The sequence below is a fragment of the Erythrolamprus reginae genome, chromosome 1 (assembly GCF_031021105.1).
Source record: "Erythrolamprus reginae isolate rEryReg1 chromosome 1, rEryReg1.hap1, whole genome shotgun sequence".
NCBI classification, from domain to species: Eukaryota; Metazoa; Chordata; class Lepidosauria; order Squamata; family Dipsadidae; genus Erythrolamprus; species Erythrolamprus reginae.
The window spans coordinates 85,109,278-85,125,019 of NC_091950.1; the positions used below are offsets into that span (position 1 = coordinate 85,109,278).

The window sequence follows — 15,742 nt, forward strand, 5'->3', positions numbered from 1 at the left end:
GCATGTGCAGAAGCCAAATCTGTGCGGATGGGCACACGAGCGACCGCCACAGTCTCAGAGGGTGCACTGATAGTGCCAAAGATGGCAGTCCTTCGCTGTAGATCTTCAATTTCTATATAGAAACATAGCAGATTGATGGCAGAAAAAGACCTTATGGTCCATCTAGTCTGCCCTTATACTATTTTCTGTATTTTATCTTACAATGGGTATATGTTTATCCCAGGCATGTTTAAATTCAGTTACTGTGGATTTACCAACCACGTCTGCTGGAAGTTTGTTCCAAGCATCTACTACTCTTTCAGTAAAATAATATTTTCTCATGTTGCTTCTGATCTTTTCCCCAATTAACCTCAGATTGTGCCCCCTTGTTCTTGTGTTCACATATTTTTTTCCAATTGTAAATATCTGATAAATAATAAGAAAACTTCTGGAAGTTTTCAGAAGAATATTTTTTCAATGAAGAACTAACAACAGTGACATGTAAACACATTTGCTTTGATTACTGACTATATACGTTATCAATCAGTAGAATGGTGGAGCGAGTTCTCTTTATTTAAAAATTGTCAAACCGGGTGCGCTTGGTCATTTGTCACAGATGCTTTAGTATCATGTTGCTCAACCTCAGCATCCTAAATATGTATGAATTTCAGCACCCAGAATTTCTTAGCTAACATACAATACTGGCTTTGTTTGATTTCAACAGCAGGGAAAAAAAAGCTTGTAGCTTCTTAAATATAACATATTAATTACAGCAGTAAGTTTTACTAACTGGGAAACATCATAAGGTACCGTAGATTCTAATTGAAAAAATGGTATGCCATACACAAATCTTTTAGCCATTAAGTGTGGAATTCCACCTTATTTTAATTAATTTTTTTTAAAAAAGTATTTTTTCAACCTGGGAAAATAGATTTACTATGGAAAATAATTCCAGTTCTGGAATATTCTTTGCATGCCAGCACTTACTGTCATTAGACCTGCCACATTGGCACAAAACTACATAAGCAGCTTCTGGGATGACTGAATTTGAGCTTCAAGCATGCTGTGACATATTAATGTGTCAGAAGAAGTGAAATAATTTTTAATCTGTCTGGATAATGCCATCAAAAATGATTCCATTATATTGATATAAGTAGAGTTCACAGATAAATGGCATTGTTCGTATGTGGTGTTGAATCTCTATGCTTCCCCTAATCTCCATCATCCTCCCTTTGTCCTAAGAGTTGATACAAAGGGAACATGTGAATCACGGGTGGGTTCTTTCTGCACCGTGTGGCCATGACTCATGGGCGTGCATATGAAGCATAGGCGTGCATGCCCAGTGGCAAAAAATCCATTTTTTTAAAAAGGCAGAAACAAGATGGCAACTGCATGTATAGTACTGGAAGCTCAGCTTCTGCACATGTGCAGAAAAGAAAACTCTGAAAAAAATTCCCTCCAAAATAAAATAAAAAATAACCTCTCCTCCCAAAGTCAAAAACAAGATGGTGATCGCATGCACAGTGCCAGAGTCTACAGAGAGGGGCGGCATACAAATCTAATAAATAAATAAATAAATGAATGAATGAATGAATGAATGAATGAATGAATGATCGATCGATCGATCAAACAAACAAACAAACAAACAAACAAACAAACAAACAAACAAACAAACAAACAAATAAATTTGGCTTCTTCACATGTGCAGAAGAAAAAAATCCTGGGGAAAAAATGGAAAAAAATGGAAAAAATCAAAAAGAAAAGATGGCGGTGCCCATGGACCAGCACAAACTGAATTAGGTCTGTCACGTCATCGTGACATCACCAGCAGGTTGCTACCGGTTCGTGCGAACCGGTCTGAATCAGGAGGGACCCACCTTTGATGTGAATAGAGGAACAAGATATATGATAAGGAGATCTCACTTTGGGACTATATCTGACCTGCCAGAGGGCTCAAGAAGATCTCCCCAATTGGATTCACAAAGGATTCACCATGCTGCCCATCAGCTGTAATGTCATCTGTTTCAGAAGCATGTCCACCTGCAAAAAGAACAGAAAGACATATTTAGCAGGCTACAGGGATCCGTAGCTTGTCCAGTTGCCAAGTGATCCAAACTAAAACCTTTAAATTTCAATCTTAGAATCTTTGTACTGAGATCACACTGTTGCTGTTGTTGTTTTTCTCCTGAAATTTGCTAAAAATGTTCTTTATTCTACGGTTCAGAATAGATTCAATAGCAGAATGTTGTCTCTTCATTCTAAATATACTATTTGAGTTCCTGGACAAGTGTGGCAAATATGTATTTAGATTTGCTACACCCTCAAATTTTTATGGATTTGATTTTCTCAAATGATAAAATATTACTGGGAATATGCTCCTTACAGTTTATCAGAAATGGAAAATACTTGGACTATGAATGCAAGTGTACACTATGTACTTCGACATTATCAATGATGAGAAATCAATTTATAAATTGTACAGACAGATAATGTTTTTCAGGTTGATAAAATAATATGAGATCATGTTTTCCAGATTTAACATTCTCCATTTCTTTTTACTGTGGATGTCCTAGACATGGAGAAACCAAATGAAGATTTTACTTGATATTAACTAAGCTTTATACCTTTGTAGCCTCCGCCACCACCACCAGATGTACAAGCTCCTCCTCCACCACCAAAACCACCAGACGTGGCCCACTGGAGTTTCTCTAATGCTTGTTGGCAGGCCTCGCCACCTTCACCACCCTCCAGAAGTGATTTTCCAGCCCAGGGAAACTGGGTAATACCTTCCCAACCGCCACCTCCACCTGTACCATGCGAAGAGAAAAATAATGATATTCACAGATAGAAATTGCACATCAGTTAGAAGTCACAAATAGAAACAAAATACATACACTTTGAAAACAAATGAATAAATATTAATGTAAACGTCTATAACCTATTTCCAATATTTTGCTATTGTACAATATCTGTGCCATAAATTATGGGGTTCCATTTGTTGGAGAATTACCAGCCAGGCAAGAAGGAGGGATCAAGGGGCTACCTTTGAAAAGTGTTCGGAAACTCCAGATCGTGCAGAACACGGCCGCGAGAGCCATCGTGGGGCTTCCCAGATTCGCCCATGTATCTACAACACTCCATGGCCTGCATTGGCTGCCGATCAGTTTCCTGTCACAATTCAAAGTGTTGGTCATGACCTTTAAAGCCCTACATGGCATTGGATCAGAGTACCTCCAGAACCGCCTGCTACCGCACGAATCCCAGCGGCCGATAAGGTCCCACAGAGTTGGCCTTCTCCGGGTCCCGTCGACTAAACAATGTCGTCTGGCGGGCCCCAGGGGAAGAGCCTTCTCTGTGGCGGCCCCGGCCCTCTGGAATCAACTCCCCCCGGAGATTAGAATTGCTCCCACCCTCCTTGTCTTCCGTAAACTACTTAAGACCCACCTATACTGCCAGGCATGGGGGATTTGAGACACCTTTCCCCCAGGCTTATTATAATTTATGTTTGGTATGTATGTGCTGTTTGGTTTTTAATTATGATAGGGGTTTTAGGCTTTTTTTAATATTAGATTTGTGCCAGTATAATATTGTTTTTATCGTTGTTGTGAGCTGCCCCGAGTCTTCGGAAAGGGGCGGCATACAAATCTAATAAATAATAATAATAATAATAATAATAATAATAATAATTATTATTATTATTATTATTATATGCATGAAGGTCTTGGCATATTCGGGTGTCTTCCCCTGTAAGTTTCAGAGATTCCTGGCAATGTTTCAACGAGGTCTCACTCGTCATCTTCAGGCTGTTGCTTTTGGCTTTGTGCTAGGATGAACACAAACACAAACTTCACATATGCCAAGACCTTTATACCTGTACCCGTGAAAATCTACAAAAACACACACACACATACACACACACACACGTATGTGTGAAACATATTTTGCTGATAATGAAAAGGAAGGGAGCAAAATATGTTACACTTATAGATTATCAGCAAAATATGTTACACTTATAGATTATAGTTGTTGGCTATAAAAAACTTATCTGCCTTGGAATATGGCCCCTGGTGGGGCTGAGAGGCAGGGTAACTCGACAAAAAATCACACACACACACACACGTATGTGTGTGTGTGTGTATGTATGTATGTATGTGTGTGTACATGTGTATGTATATATAAATAAAATAGAAAGGTAAACTATATTTTTTGTGTATGTGTATGTGAGAGATATGTATATAATTATTTTTAATTTAACTTTCCAAATCTTACCCAATTTATTTATTCCCATACCTAAAACTTTCATGGATTACCTCTACAGTTCATGAAATATCTGAATGACCACTAAAGGCACCAAAAGGTTTTTTATTTGATAACTATATATGGGTATGGGTATCCATCTGATGCCATTTCACAACCAGTTGGATTTTATAATGTAGATCTATCTAGTGGGCCTAGTTGTTCCTCTAATTTCCAGTTCCAGACACCAACAATTTTGAACATTGCCAAGCATCCAAATGGCCCATTTGTTGAATCTACTTCCAAACATCCAAGAACATTTTTTTAAAGCTCAGTTCCTGTTCTGGACAACTACTGTTATGCAGGTCAAGGTCAATCATCTACCCTCGGTTCTACAAGGCTCAGAAAATCCCAATGTAACAAGCTAAACTGCATATTATTGAGGATAATAAAGAATAGGGAAATAAACATAACTTTGAGAAGTTATTTTTCTAAGTTTCCTTGCAATCTAAAGTGAGGGATTTTCAGAAAGAAAGGGAAGAATTCATCTCCAGTTCCCTGTGTGCTCTGTTGGCGCCTGAATATTTTCCTTTTCACACAAAGCTAAATAAATGCTTTCTTTGGTGCTGGAGGAAGATTCCGCCCCCTCCCCCCCCATGTTTAATTGCCCAGTGAGGAGAGAAATTTTCTACAGAGTAGCGAAGAACAGAAAAATTGGGTGAATGTATCAATGCTCTGAAAATGAATTTCACACATGGAGAATGATCAATGAAAAATCTTCTCCTGTGCATTACATTCAGGAGGAACTGAGCCAGTCATTCTCTGTTGACCAACCTACTTCGCAAGGTCTTGCTGTGGGGTAAAAATTAGCGCTATACTTCAGGGATGGATTCTAACTTACCTCACCGCTAGTTTGCTTCCTCCCGCACCACGTGGGGGCAGTGCCAAAAACCAAGCTTCTATGCATGTGCAGAAGCAAAAGACAGCTTCTGCGCATGAGGAGAAGTGAAAAACAAGATGGTGGCACCTAGGGTGTCGCTATTAGAGCCAGTTTCGGGGTGTGGTCAACCAGCGATCACTCCCTGTTCAGCGAGTGAGGGGAAATTTCCACTTCCATTTCTATAGAACCAGTCCGAATCCGGAGCAACCCACCTCTGGTATACTTCAGGGGTGAACTGCTGGGGGTTTATAGACCTTTGGGAGAATCTCTAGTTAAGATTCTGTGCAGTTCAAAGAACTCCCAAAGCCCAATCCTGGCTGGCTCCATCTAGCAATAGAATTCACCAATAGCATTTACGGTAGATTTATATACCGCTTCACAATGCTTTACAGCCCCCTCTACGGGGTTTACAGAGAATAAGCATATCATTTTACTTTGGAAGGATGGAAGGCTGAATCAGGCTTGAGCCTACTGAGATTCGATCTGCCAAACTGCTAAAGAATGGCAAACGGGAAGCCTTCTTCAGCACACACTGACACAAAAGTTGGCAATCAATTTGGGAAAAGAGCTGGAATAATAATACCTATTCTTGCAACGGTTGTCAGGTTATGAAAAATATTGATTCGGCATGCACGTGGTGGCACATATTGTAACCCACAATAAATCTAGCCATTAATGCAGCATATTTCAAATGCTTAACATTCAGTCTGTTATCTTTGTATCCTTTTAAGTTTTTCAAGAGAGGCCCCCAAGGTGGCAATAAGTTCTAACTGGCCTAAGTTTGCATCTACAAATGAAAAATTAGTATACAGTATATAAGTGTCATGCTAATTCATATCCTGTGAAGTATCTTCACTTTATGTAATTCTAACAGATGTTGTTTACTCAGCTGCTGGACCCTTATCAAGAGCAGATCCTCACCTGCTGCTCCAGTTCTCCCACTGACCCCAGGTATTGCCGAGCTGTTCACATACTGTTCCAAGAACGCATCGTCCAGGGAGCTCTCCTGCGCCTTCAGATAAGCCTTTCCTCCACCCCCTGCCGCAACAAGCAAAGGTTCAAAAGCTCCATCCTTCTGCTGCTCAAGAAATCACACACACACATACACACACACACAAACACAAGGAAACGTTAAGGAAACATCGAAGGTTCAAAGTCAAGCACCGAACAAAACAAAACCCCAAACAGAAATAAAAATTCTCTCTTGAATAGCTGACATTCTTTGGCCCTGAGAGGCAAGCAGTGTTGCCAGTAACTCTTGAAACATCTTACGCCTAAAATCAGGAGGGCCAAGTCACATAGTTTCAAGCTTTCTAGAACAAAGTTTAGGAAGGGCTAGGGAAAATGATGGCCTTTCAGCTATTGTGGGACCAGCAATCTGGCTTAAAATATTCTCTCTGTCTGAGGAACTCTAACAACATTAAAGACACTGAATTTCCATACTGAACGTCTATGGAAATTCTGTCATCCAGGTTATGGTTGTCCCAAAGGTGGGTTTTTTTTTCAAGAGGCAACTGGACTTTTTGGTTTTTCTTTCAACAGTTCCAAAAAGGTTTCACACCCATTTAGCATTTAGACTTATACATCACTTCACAGTGCTTTACAGCCAGGGGTGGGCCGCTGGCAGGGTGGGGTGGAACGAAGTTCCACTGGCGGAAATGAAGATGTGTGTGCAGCTCCTTGCTTTTTTCCTCTTTCTTCCTTCCTGGCCTTGGACAAGCTTCCCTCTCTCTTTCCCGCCTCCCTTCCAGCCTCCCGCGGCCACCTCCCGCTTGAGGTGCAAGCAGAAGGCGTGGGTGGAAGCAGCGTTGGCAGCATTTATGCTTCTGGCAGCACTCGTTCCTCTAGCTACCCAGCCTGAGGCGGGCGGGTGACCCAGGAAGGAGAGCGCAGGAAACACGAAGCAAATTGTCAACCCAGTGAGTGATACTTACAACTGACAAGGTTGTAAGTCGAGGTCTTAACAGTTCACTTGAACGATGATGATCATTCAAGCCACTCCCACCTGGTCACATGGTGGGTAAGCCACTCCTACCCATTCACATGACCATTAAGCCACACCCACAAAATAAGCCACACCCACAGTGTGGCAGTAAAAAGTTTGGCTGCCCATTACTGTTTACAGCCCTCTCTAAGCAGTTTACAGAGTCAACATATATTGCCCCCAACAATCTGGGTCCTCTTTTTACCCATCTTGGAAGGATGGAAGGCTGAGTCAATCTTGAGCCTGGTGAGATTCGATCTGCCAAACTGCTGGCAGCTGGTGATCAGCAGACGTAGCTTGCAGTACAGCACTCTAACCACTGCACCACCATGGCTGAGTGGTTAGAGTGCATACTGCTCAAGTGACCCTGATGACACAGATAAACCTCAAGGTAACTTTAATGACTCACTAAAAGAATGAAAATGCAAGGAGTATAAATCCTGACATTCCCCACCATCCAGTTAGAGTTGAAGAAGGTTCTTGGGTGAGAAATGAAACATCTTCAAAGGAAAACCAGATAGTCCAGTTACCTCATGGGGAAAAAAACCAACTTTGGGACTTTCATACTGAACATTCCTCAGCATTTACAGCAAACCAACCCAGAAATCTTTGAAGGAAACCTTGCCAATGGAATTGGTACGCTACCAATTGCCTCCATTCTTTTGAACAGCCATGGTAATGATTCAAACCATTCCAAATGATTCAGAAGAGAAGGACAAAAAGGAACCAGACACATTGTTAAATCAGGGGTCATTCATAATTCAAATGGTCTTGGGCTGTTTTAGGACTGCATGGTGGAGGTTACAATCTGGGACCGTATCATTTATCAGCTGCTAAGCATTTCAGCAATGAATAGCATTAGCATTTAGACTTATATACCACTTATATACCCTCTCATTTTATAGCCCTCTCAAAGTGTTTTACAGGCTCAGCATATTGACCCCAACAATCTGGATCCTCATTTTACCAACCTCAGAAGGATGGAAGGCAGAGTCCACCTTGAGCCAGTGGTGAGATTTGAACTGCTGAACTACAGCTAGCAGTTAGCTGAAGTAGCCTGCAGTGCTGCACTCTAACCACTGCCCCATTCCGGCTCAATGAACACTGATATCCCCCTTTTTAATTGACTCTCTCCATTGCTTGGAGCTCCATCGTGTTTGTACTGCTATGCTTAAATATTCTCCAGATGGGAAGCTGCTTCAAATGGCCCTTAAATATTGCTAACTGTAGCTGCCCATGGCTAAATAATCACTAATAATTGCTTGCAAAAGATCATGAACACTTACTCGAAACACATAGGTGGCTCCTCCCCCTCCGCCCCCTCCTCCAGCCCATTCGGTCAGTCCCTTCGCTTTTTTGTATTCTTCTTCAATTTCTGAGGATTCCCCAAGGCATATTTGCTTAGTGTGATAGTTAATCTGAAAGAGCAGTGGGGAGAAAAAGAATTAAAATCTGAAGGACATTTTTAATCAAATACGCGGACAACTGAAAATATTTTCTCTGTGAATCTTTAATTTATTTGGTTAATAGATTTAGCTTTCCCCTTTATTCCAGGAGCTTAATGAAATAATTCTGGAAGTCATTTTTTAGTTGTATCACAATGTGATGCTGAGCAATGATTAACTGCAGGTGGAAACTTATGGTAGATAAAATGGGGAAAATCCCAGTTTCCCCTAAAGTGGGGAAATCTCAGATTGGCGTTAAAGTACTAGGACAGAATTGACAAAATCTCCACCTGTCAATTGCAAAAGGCCGCTTTACTGGGATCGGCAAGCATAATTCGCCACTACATCACGCAGTCCTAGGTGCTTGGGAAGTGCCCGGCTGGTGATGAAATACGAAATCCAGCATAGTGATCTCGTTTGCTGTGTTGTATTGATATAATAATAATAATAATAATAATAATAATAATAATAATAATAATAATTTATTAGATTTGTATGCCACCCCTCTCTGAGGACTCAGCTGACTAGTGCGTATGCATGATGGAGCTGACAAAAGGCAATGCCCTCCGATATGGCTCTACGTGCCACTTGCGACACATGTGCCATAGGTTTGCCATCACATATCTATAGTTTCACCAAAGAAGACATTGATCAGAAACTCACCAAAAGAATGACAAAACTTCAAGCTAAGCAACGCCCCCCCCCCCCCTCTTTGCAATCCTTTGTGTCCTATTTCTTATTTTGGAGCTACCCTTATTGAGACAACTGACTCCTGAAATATCCCAATCAATCTTCAAGTGCACCAAGTGCTTGGAGTGCAGAATGTGTAGGTCTCACCCTTAGGCAGGCATCTTCCCCTTGTTGCCCCACCAACATGTAAAGGAGTTCATCTTTGTCCAGCTGAAAATTTGCCGAGATAAAAATCCCATGGGATCGTTTGTTGTGGTTCTTGGCTCCTTTCCCTCCAGCTGCTCCGTAGGCTGAAATCCTGGAGAAGAGTAATAGCAATTAAGAAGAAACTCCACTGCTCAAAATGAGGCTGCAAGGTGTTACAATATTGATGAATGCATCCTCATTGAGTTCCTTTGTCATCGTTTACTTTATTGTTCTATTATTGTAATTCTTTTTATAGGCCTTTTCATTTTTCTATTTTTTACAAATTTAATTAAGCTGCCTAGAGTAGCTTCACCCACACATGGGTGGCAAATCAATTTAACAAAATAACGAACAAACAAACTTCCAGCCCATCTTTAATGTGATTGATGGATTATATGCCAAAAAGGTGGCTGACCCTTAGTAACTGCATAGATTTTCTCTACAGTGACCTGCTCTTTCAATTTCTCAACATTCATTCTTCACCAGTCTTATGCACCACTGCTACTTGTCCTCTTCGTGTTTTTCCTTCCACATTCTTTATTACATAATAGCTTTAAAATCTTTCATTCCTGCATTAAATATTTTATGTATTTTTTAGAAAACACACTAATAGAAAATATAACATCTTTAATGTAGGAATAACAACATTGCCATATCTTAATGAATGGATTACATGGCTAATAAAGAAGTTGAGGGTGAGAATTATTATTATTATTTATTAATTTTGTTTGCCGCCCATCTTGCCACTATTCCAGATGTATCCAGACTACACCTCTCAGCAAAGCTTGGATCATTGTTCATATTAATTGGGACTTATGGGAGATACCATTATATTTCTCGGGGACCGCCTTCTGCTGCACGAATCCCAGTGACCAGTTAGGTCCCACAGAGTGGGTCTTCTCCGGGTCCCATCAAATAAACAATGCCGCTTGGCGGGACCCAGGGGAAGAACCTTCTCTGTGGTGGCCCCGGCCCTCTGGAACCAACTCCCCCCAGAGATTAGAATTGCCCCCACCCTCCTTGCCTTTCGTGAGCTACTTAAAACCCACCTCTGCCGCCAGGCATGGGGGAATTGAGATTCCCTTTCCCCCTAGGCCTTTTATGCATGGTATGTCTGTATGTATGTTTGGTTACTTATATTAAGAATTATATTATATTCTTATATCATTAAGTGTTGTACCACATGATTCTTGACAAATGTATATTTTATTTTATGTACGTTGAGAGCATATGCACCAAGACAAATTCCTTGTGTGTCCAATCACACTTGGCCAATAAAATTCTATTCTATTCTATTCTAATGGGTTTTTAATCATTTTTAGTATTGGATTATTATTGTACGCTGTTTTATGATTGCTGTTAGCCGCCCCGAGTCTTCGGAGAGGGGCGGCATATAAATAAATAAATAAATAAACAAACAAACAAACAAACAAACAAACAAACATTTATTTATTTATTTATTTATTTATTTATTTATTTATTTATTTATTGGCTTAAAAGTTAAACAGTCAGTAGTCCTCAACGTATGATCACAACGGAACACAAAATTTCATTTAACTTGGTTGTTAAATGAATTTGACTTCTTCATTGACTTTGGTTGTCCAAAGGTTGCAAAAGGTGATCAGATGACCTTGGGACACTGCAACCGTCATAAATATGAAACTAGTTGCCAAATATCCGAATTTTGATCACTTGACCATGGGCATGCCGCACAAAAGGTCACAACTGTGAAAATCAACTGTGAAAATCTTACTTTTTCAACTCTGAATGGTTACAAAATGAACTGTTGTAATTGAGGCCTACTTGTATTCTTATTTCCTCACCTCACCACATTGATACTCACGTATATCGGTTCGATGACGGCACTTTCCAGATTTGTACCCCTCGTAAATGTCCCTCTTTTTCTACAGTTACAGACATATTGGTGTTGTGGTAAGCGCTATCGCACTGTGCTTGCGTTGGTCCTCGAGGCCCACTAGCCCCACAGGCTGTAAACCACCAGAGATTAACAGGTGTTTCCCCTGTTATTAGAAAAAATATTCAAAGCTGTGGCTAGCATGTCAAGTTTACTTTCTTTCCCAGACCATATTCACACGTAATAAAAAGAAAAAAAAAGCATTATTGTCCTGCCAGATCCAGCTTTTGATTTCTCACTAGTTGTTTATTTGTTAAATTTATTGGCCCTTCTTATAACAGAGTAGTTCTGGGTGGAGTGCAACTCTACAAAGCATCTTAATACATATAAAATACTGTTAAAAAAAACCCTTTATAGTAAAAAGCTTTTCAAGACAATATACCAACAGACACATTTTGTACTACAGTGGTACCTCAAGATACGAACCCCTCATCTTACGAACAACCTGAGATACGAACCCGGGGTTCAGAAAATTTTTGCCTCTTCTTGCAAACTTTTTTCGTCTTACGAACGCCAAACTGGAACTTCTGGGTTTGGCGTTCGGGAGGCTGCTGGGAAGCCCCCCGGCTGTTTTAAAAGGTGACAGCCGGGCAGCGGGGCTTCCCAGCGGCCTCCCGAATGCCGAACCCAGAAGTTCGCAAAAGTTCGGGTTTGGGAGGCCGCTGGGAAGCCGCCCGGCCCGGCTGTCACCTTTTAAAACAGCCGGGGGGCTTCCCAGCAGCCTCCCGAAGCCGAACGCGGAAGTTCGGGTTTGGCGTTCGGTTTCGGGAGGCTGCTGGGAAGTCCCCCGGCTGTTTTAAAAGGTGACAGCTGGGCTGCGCGGCTTCCCAGCAGCCTCCCGAACCCCGAACTTTTGCCGAACTTCCGGGTTCGGGGTTCGGGAGGCTGCTGGGAAGCCCCGCAGCCCAGCTGTCACCTTTTAAAAAAGCCGGGGGGGGGGGGGGGGTGTTCCCAGCAGCCTCCCGAAGCCGAACCCGGAAGTACAGGTTTGGCGTTCGGAATTTGGGAGGCCGATGAGAAGCCCCCGGGCTGTTTTAAAAGGTGACAGCCGGGTAGCAGCGTTTTTTTGCACTTTTTTTGTTGTTGTTGCACGGATTAATTGACTTTACATTGTTTCCTATGGGAAACAATGTTTCGTCTTACGAACCTTTCGTCTTACGAACCTCCCCCGGGAACCAATTAGGTTCGTAAGACGCGGTATGACTGTAATTCCTTTTCCCTCTGGGGAATGTTTCACTTTTTTAAAAACCTTTCTCTTGTGGTGAATGTTTTACTTTACATTTTACATTTTTAGCATTAACTATCTCAGTGACACCATTGCCTACATCTTTATGCATTACTGTACCTTTCACTGTGAAAATGGCTTTCTATTAAACCACATGCATGGCTGTGCAACTCTACTTTCTCCTACCCAAAGTTTTTCAGCAGTTATCAGATCACAAGATATTTTATTTATTTATTTTATTTTGTCAAGTACATATTGGTGGTATGCAAAGATATAACAATGTTTATATACATGATACTAATAAGAGAGAAACATTAGGACAGGGGACGGTAGGCACGCTGGTGTACTTATGCACACCCCTTACTGACCTCTTAGGAATTGGGTGAGGTCAACAGTGGATAGTCTAAGGGTAAAGTTTTGAGAGCTAGGTGAAAACCTTTCAGCGGTTTCAATGTCTTTGTCACTTATGACAATGAAATAGCACTGAACATTGTGGGGAGTTTCGGATCAGAATTGCTTTCTTTCTTGATCCATTTAAAGCTCTCTTTTATTTTTGACTCTTTTCCAATGAAATATTAGCCAAAATGGCAACCTTAAGAGGGAATTGGATGAGGCAAGCATGAATATTACGTAGGATTCTGAATTTTCCTGATGTGCAAACTGGTTAAAAAACAGATATTTATTTTAGATCATCAGATCTTCAAAGTTTGATCCCAACTTAAACCAATTAAAAAAGAATATTCAGCAAGTGCGACTTTGTGATAGCAGCTTTGTTGAGCATGATCAAGTAAAAAAAAAAAACCCTGAAAGGTTGTGGAATCCTAATACATTTCTTTCAATTCCTACTTTTTTAGTTTCACCATAATAACTAAAAAGTAAAACAAAAAACAAAAAAACAAGAAAACACCCACATTGGTTGTTTTTGAACCAAAACAACGATTCCCTTGAACTGTAACTACTTTGAGAAATATATTTATTTCAGTAACCATCTCACTGGGAGGATGCATCTACTGTATAAACTGGATTTCACACTACTTCTTTTTAACAAAATTAAGTCATCCATGTAAAATAACAGAGGGGGGTATGGGACCTCTGAACCAGACTGAAACTTAAGCAGGAATATTTAACTTTTTTGCCTTGTATTATGATCCCAATTCAGGAACCACAGTCAAACTCTTGCGAATTTCCTGCTATTCTCATTTGTAAAAGAAAATATCATAGCATTATTGCTCCAGTAAAAAAGCTATACATTCTAGTTATACATTAGAATTACAGTAGGCCTATTCTTTACAATTCTGCCCACATATTACCCACAAGACTACTTATGCCAAGGAAATAAGGAAATGCAGGAAATATGGTTGAGAATTAGAAAATATTAATTTAAGAATTATCGTATTCTTTCCGTCCTGAAAGATTGAAATAGTTCCTGCTATTTCTATAATAGCTTTCTATAACTGCAATGTTGTTCAAAAGCTGCTTTATTTCTGATGGATAGATTTAGCATTATGTCAATAATTATGCCAAATTAACATTATGAGAATAATAAATTCGCTATGAGAAGAAATCTTAGCAATAAATTAGTTATAAATGAATACTGTAAATGGATACACAGTAATAATCACCTAAAAGAAGAGGTTCTTCCAAAGGATTAAAAAGACGTTCATCCAATCTATCAATTGCCAACGAGTAGTGCTGTTCTCCATCATCGTGGCTTTGTTTTCTTCCTGCCAGAATTTGTGAATTTTATTTATTTATTCATTTGTCCAATACACAATACATATGGAAGAGAATAGACATGAGTGAAATGAAAAGACAGAAGAAGAAAAAGGTTGGATTTGGGGGGGCAAAAATCATGTGCTGAATTATTTTGCCAAAAATTAAGAATTTCTATTTGCAAAACTTCAGAAATAAACATTAAGCATGTTAATCTTAATGAGCTGGGATGGCACAGCAGGTAGAGTGCAGTACTGCAGGCCACTGAAGCTGACTGTAGATCTGCAGGTCAGCGGTCCAGATTGTGGGGGCAATAGCCTAGCTCTGTTAAAAAAGTGCAGTTGCTAAAATGTTGTAAGCTGCCCTGAGTCTAAGGAGAAGGGCAGCATTAAAAAAAAAAAAATCGAATAAATAAATAAATAAATCTTGTCCAAGTGGAACTGGGAAACCTGCAAAAATGATATAGAAAAGTCATTTGCCATTCCTTTCCATCTGTACCGTTGTCCAAATTCTGAAACTATTAATTAATATGGATTAATATGGAACGCAGTCCATTTTACATTTTCTCCTGATTTTATGAACTGTGTTTAGATTGCAATGCTGGTTTTGCCTCTCCCTAAACTCGTGCAGAACGCGGCCATGAGAGCCATTGTGGGGCTTCCCACATTCGCCCATGTTTCTACAACACTTCGTGGCCTGCATTGGCTGCTGATCAGTTTCCAGTCACAATTCAAAGTGTTGGTTATGACCTTTAAAGCCCTACATGGCATTGGACCAGGGTACCTCTGGAACCATCTGCTACCGCACGAATTCCAGCGACCGATAAGGTCCCACAGAGTTGGCCTTCTGCGGGTCCTGTTGACTAAACAATGTCATTTGGCGGGCCCCAGGGGAAGAGCCTTCTCTGTGGCGGCCCCGGCCCTCTGGAATCAACTCCCCCCAGAGATTAGAACTGCCCCCACCCTCCTTGTCTTTCGCAAACTACTCAAGACTCACCTTTATCCCCAGGCATGGGGGAGTTGAGACATCTTCTCCCAGGCTTTTATGTTTTATGTTTGGTATGTATGTGTTGTTTGGTTTTAAAATTTAAAATATGATAGGGTTTTATATGCTTTCTTTTTTAATATTAGATTTGTCTCGCTATAACATTGTTTTTATTATTGCTGTGAGCCGCCCCGAGTCTTCAGAGAGGGGCGGCATACAAATCTAATAAATTATTATTATTATTATTATTATTATTATTATTATTATTATTATTATTAAACTCACTGCAAGCCCATACCAATTTTTTTGCATTTGGATTAGCAAATGTTGGTTTTATTTTCTCTAAAATATTGAGTTGGTTTGTATGTAGTAGCAGAAATTGTTACTGAGCTGAAAAAACAAACAAACCCAAAAGCTTCTTCTCCCCAACGACAATGTTGTCGTT

The 15,742-nt window shown here is 40.3% G+C and overlaps 1 protein-coding gene across 3 annotated transcripts in view; it reads right to left on the reverse strand.

The window, feature by feature from the left end:
- LTK (leukocyte receptor tyrosine kinase) overlaps positions 1 to 15,742 on the reverse strand; it is a 161,373-nt gene that overhangs the window by 33,906 nt on the left and 111,725 nt on the right. For 2 of the 3 annotated variants that reach the window (XM_070757303.1, XM_070757312.1), the window contains exons 10-16: positions 14,223 to 14,324; positions 11,304 to 11,481; positions 9,422 to 9,572; positions 8,426 to 8,557; positions 6,077 to 6,233; positions 2,604 to 2,786; positions 1,921 to 2,019 (exon numbers count right to left, since the gene is read on the reverse strand). In XM_070757303.1, coding sequence (XP_070613404.1) covers positions 1,921 to 2,019; positions 2,604 to 2,786; positions 6,077 to 6,233; positions 8,426 to 8,557; positions 9,422 to 9,572; positions 11,304 to 11,481; positions 14,223 to 14,324 — 1,002 coding nt within the window. The remainder of the gene's footprint in view (positions 1 to 1,920; positions 2,020 to 2,603; positions 2,787 to 6,076; positions 6,234 to 8,425; positions 8,558 to 9,421; positions 9,573 to 11,303; positions 11,482 to 14,222; positions 14,325 to 15,742) is intronic. The other variant, XM_070757323.1, reaches the window with a different exon arrangement.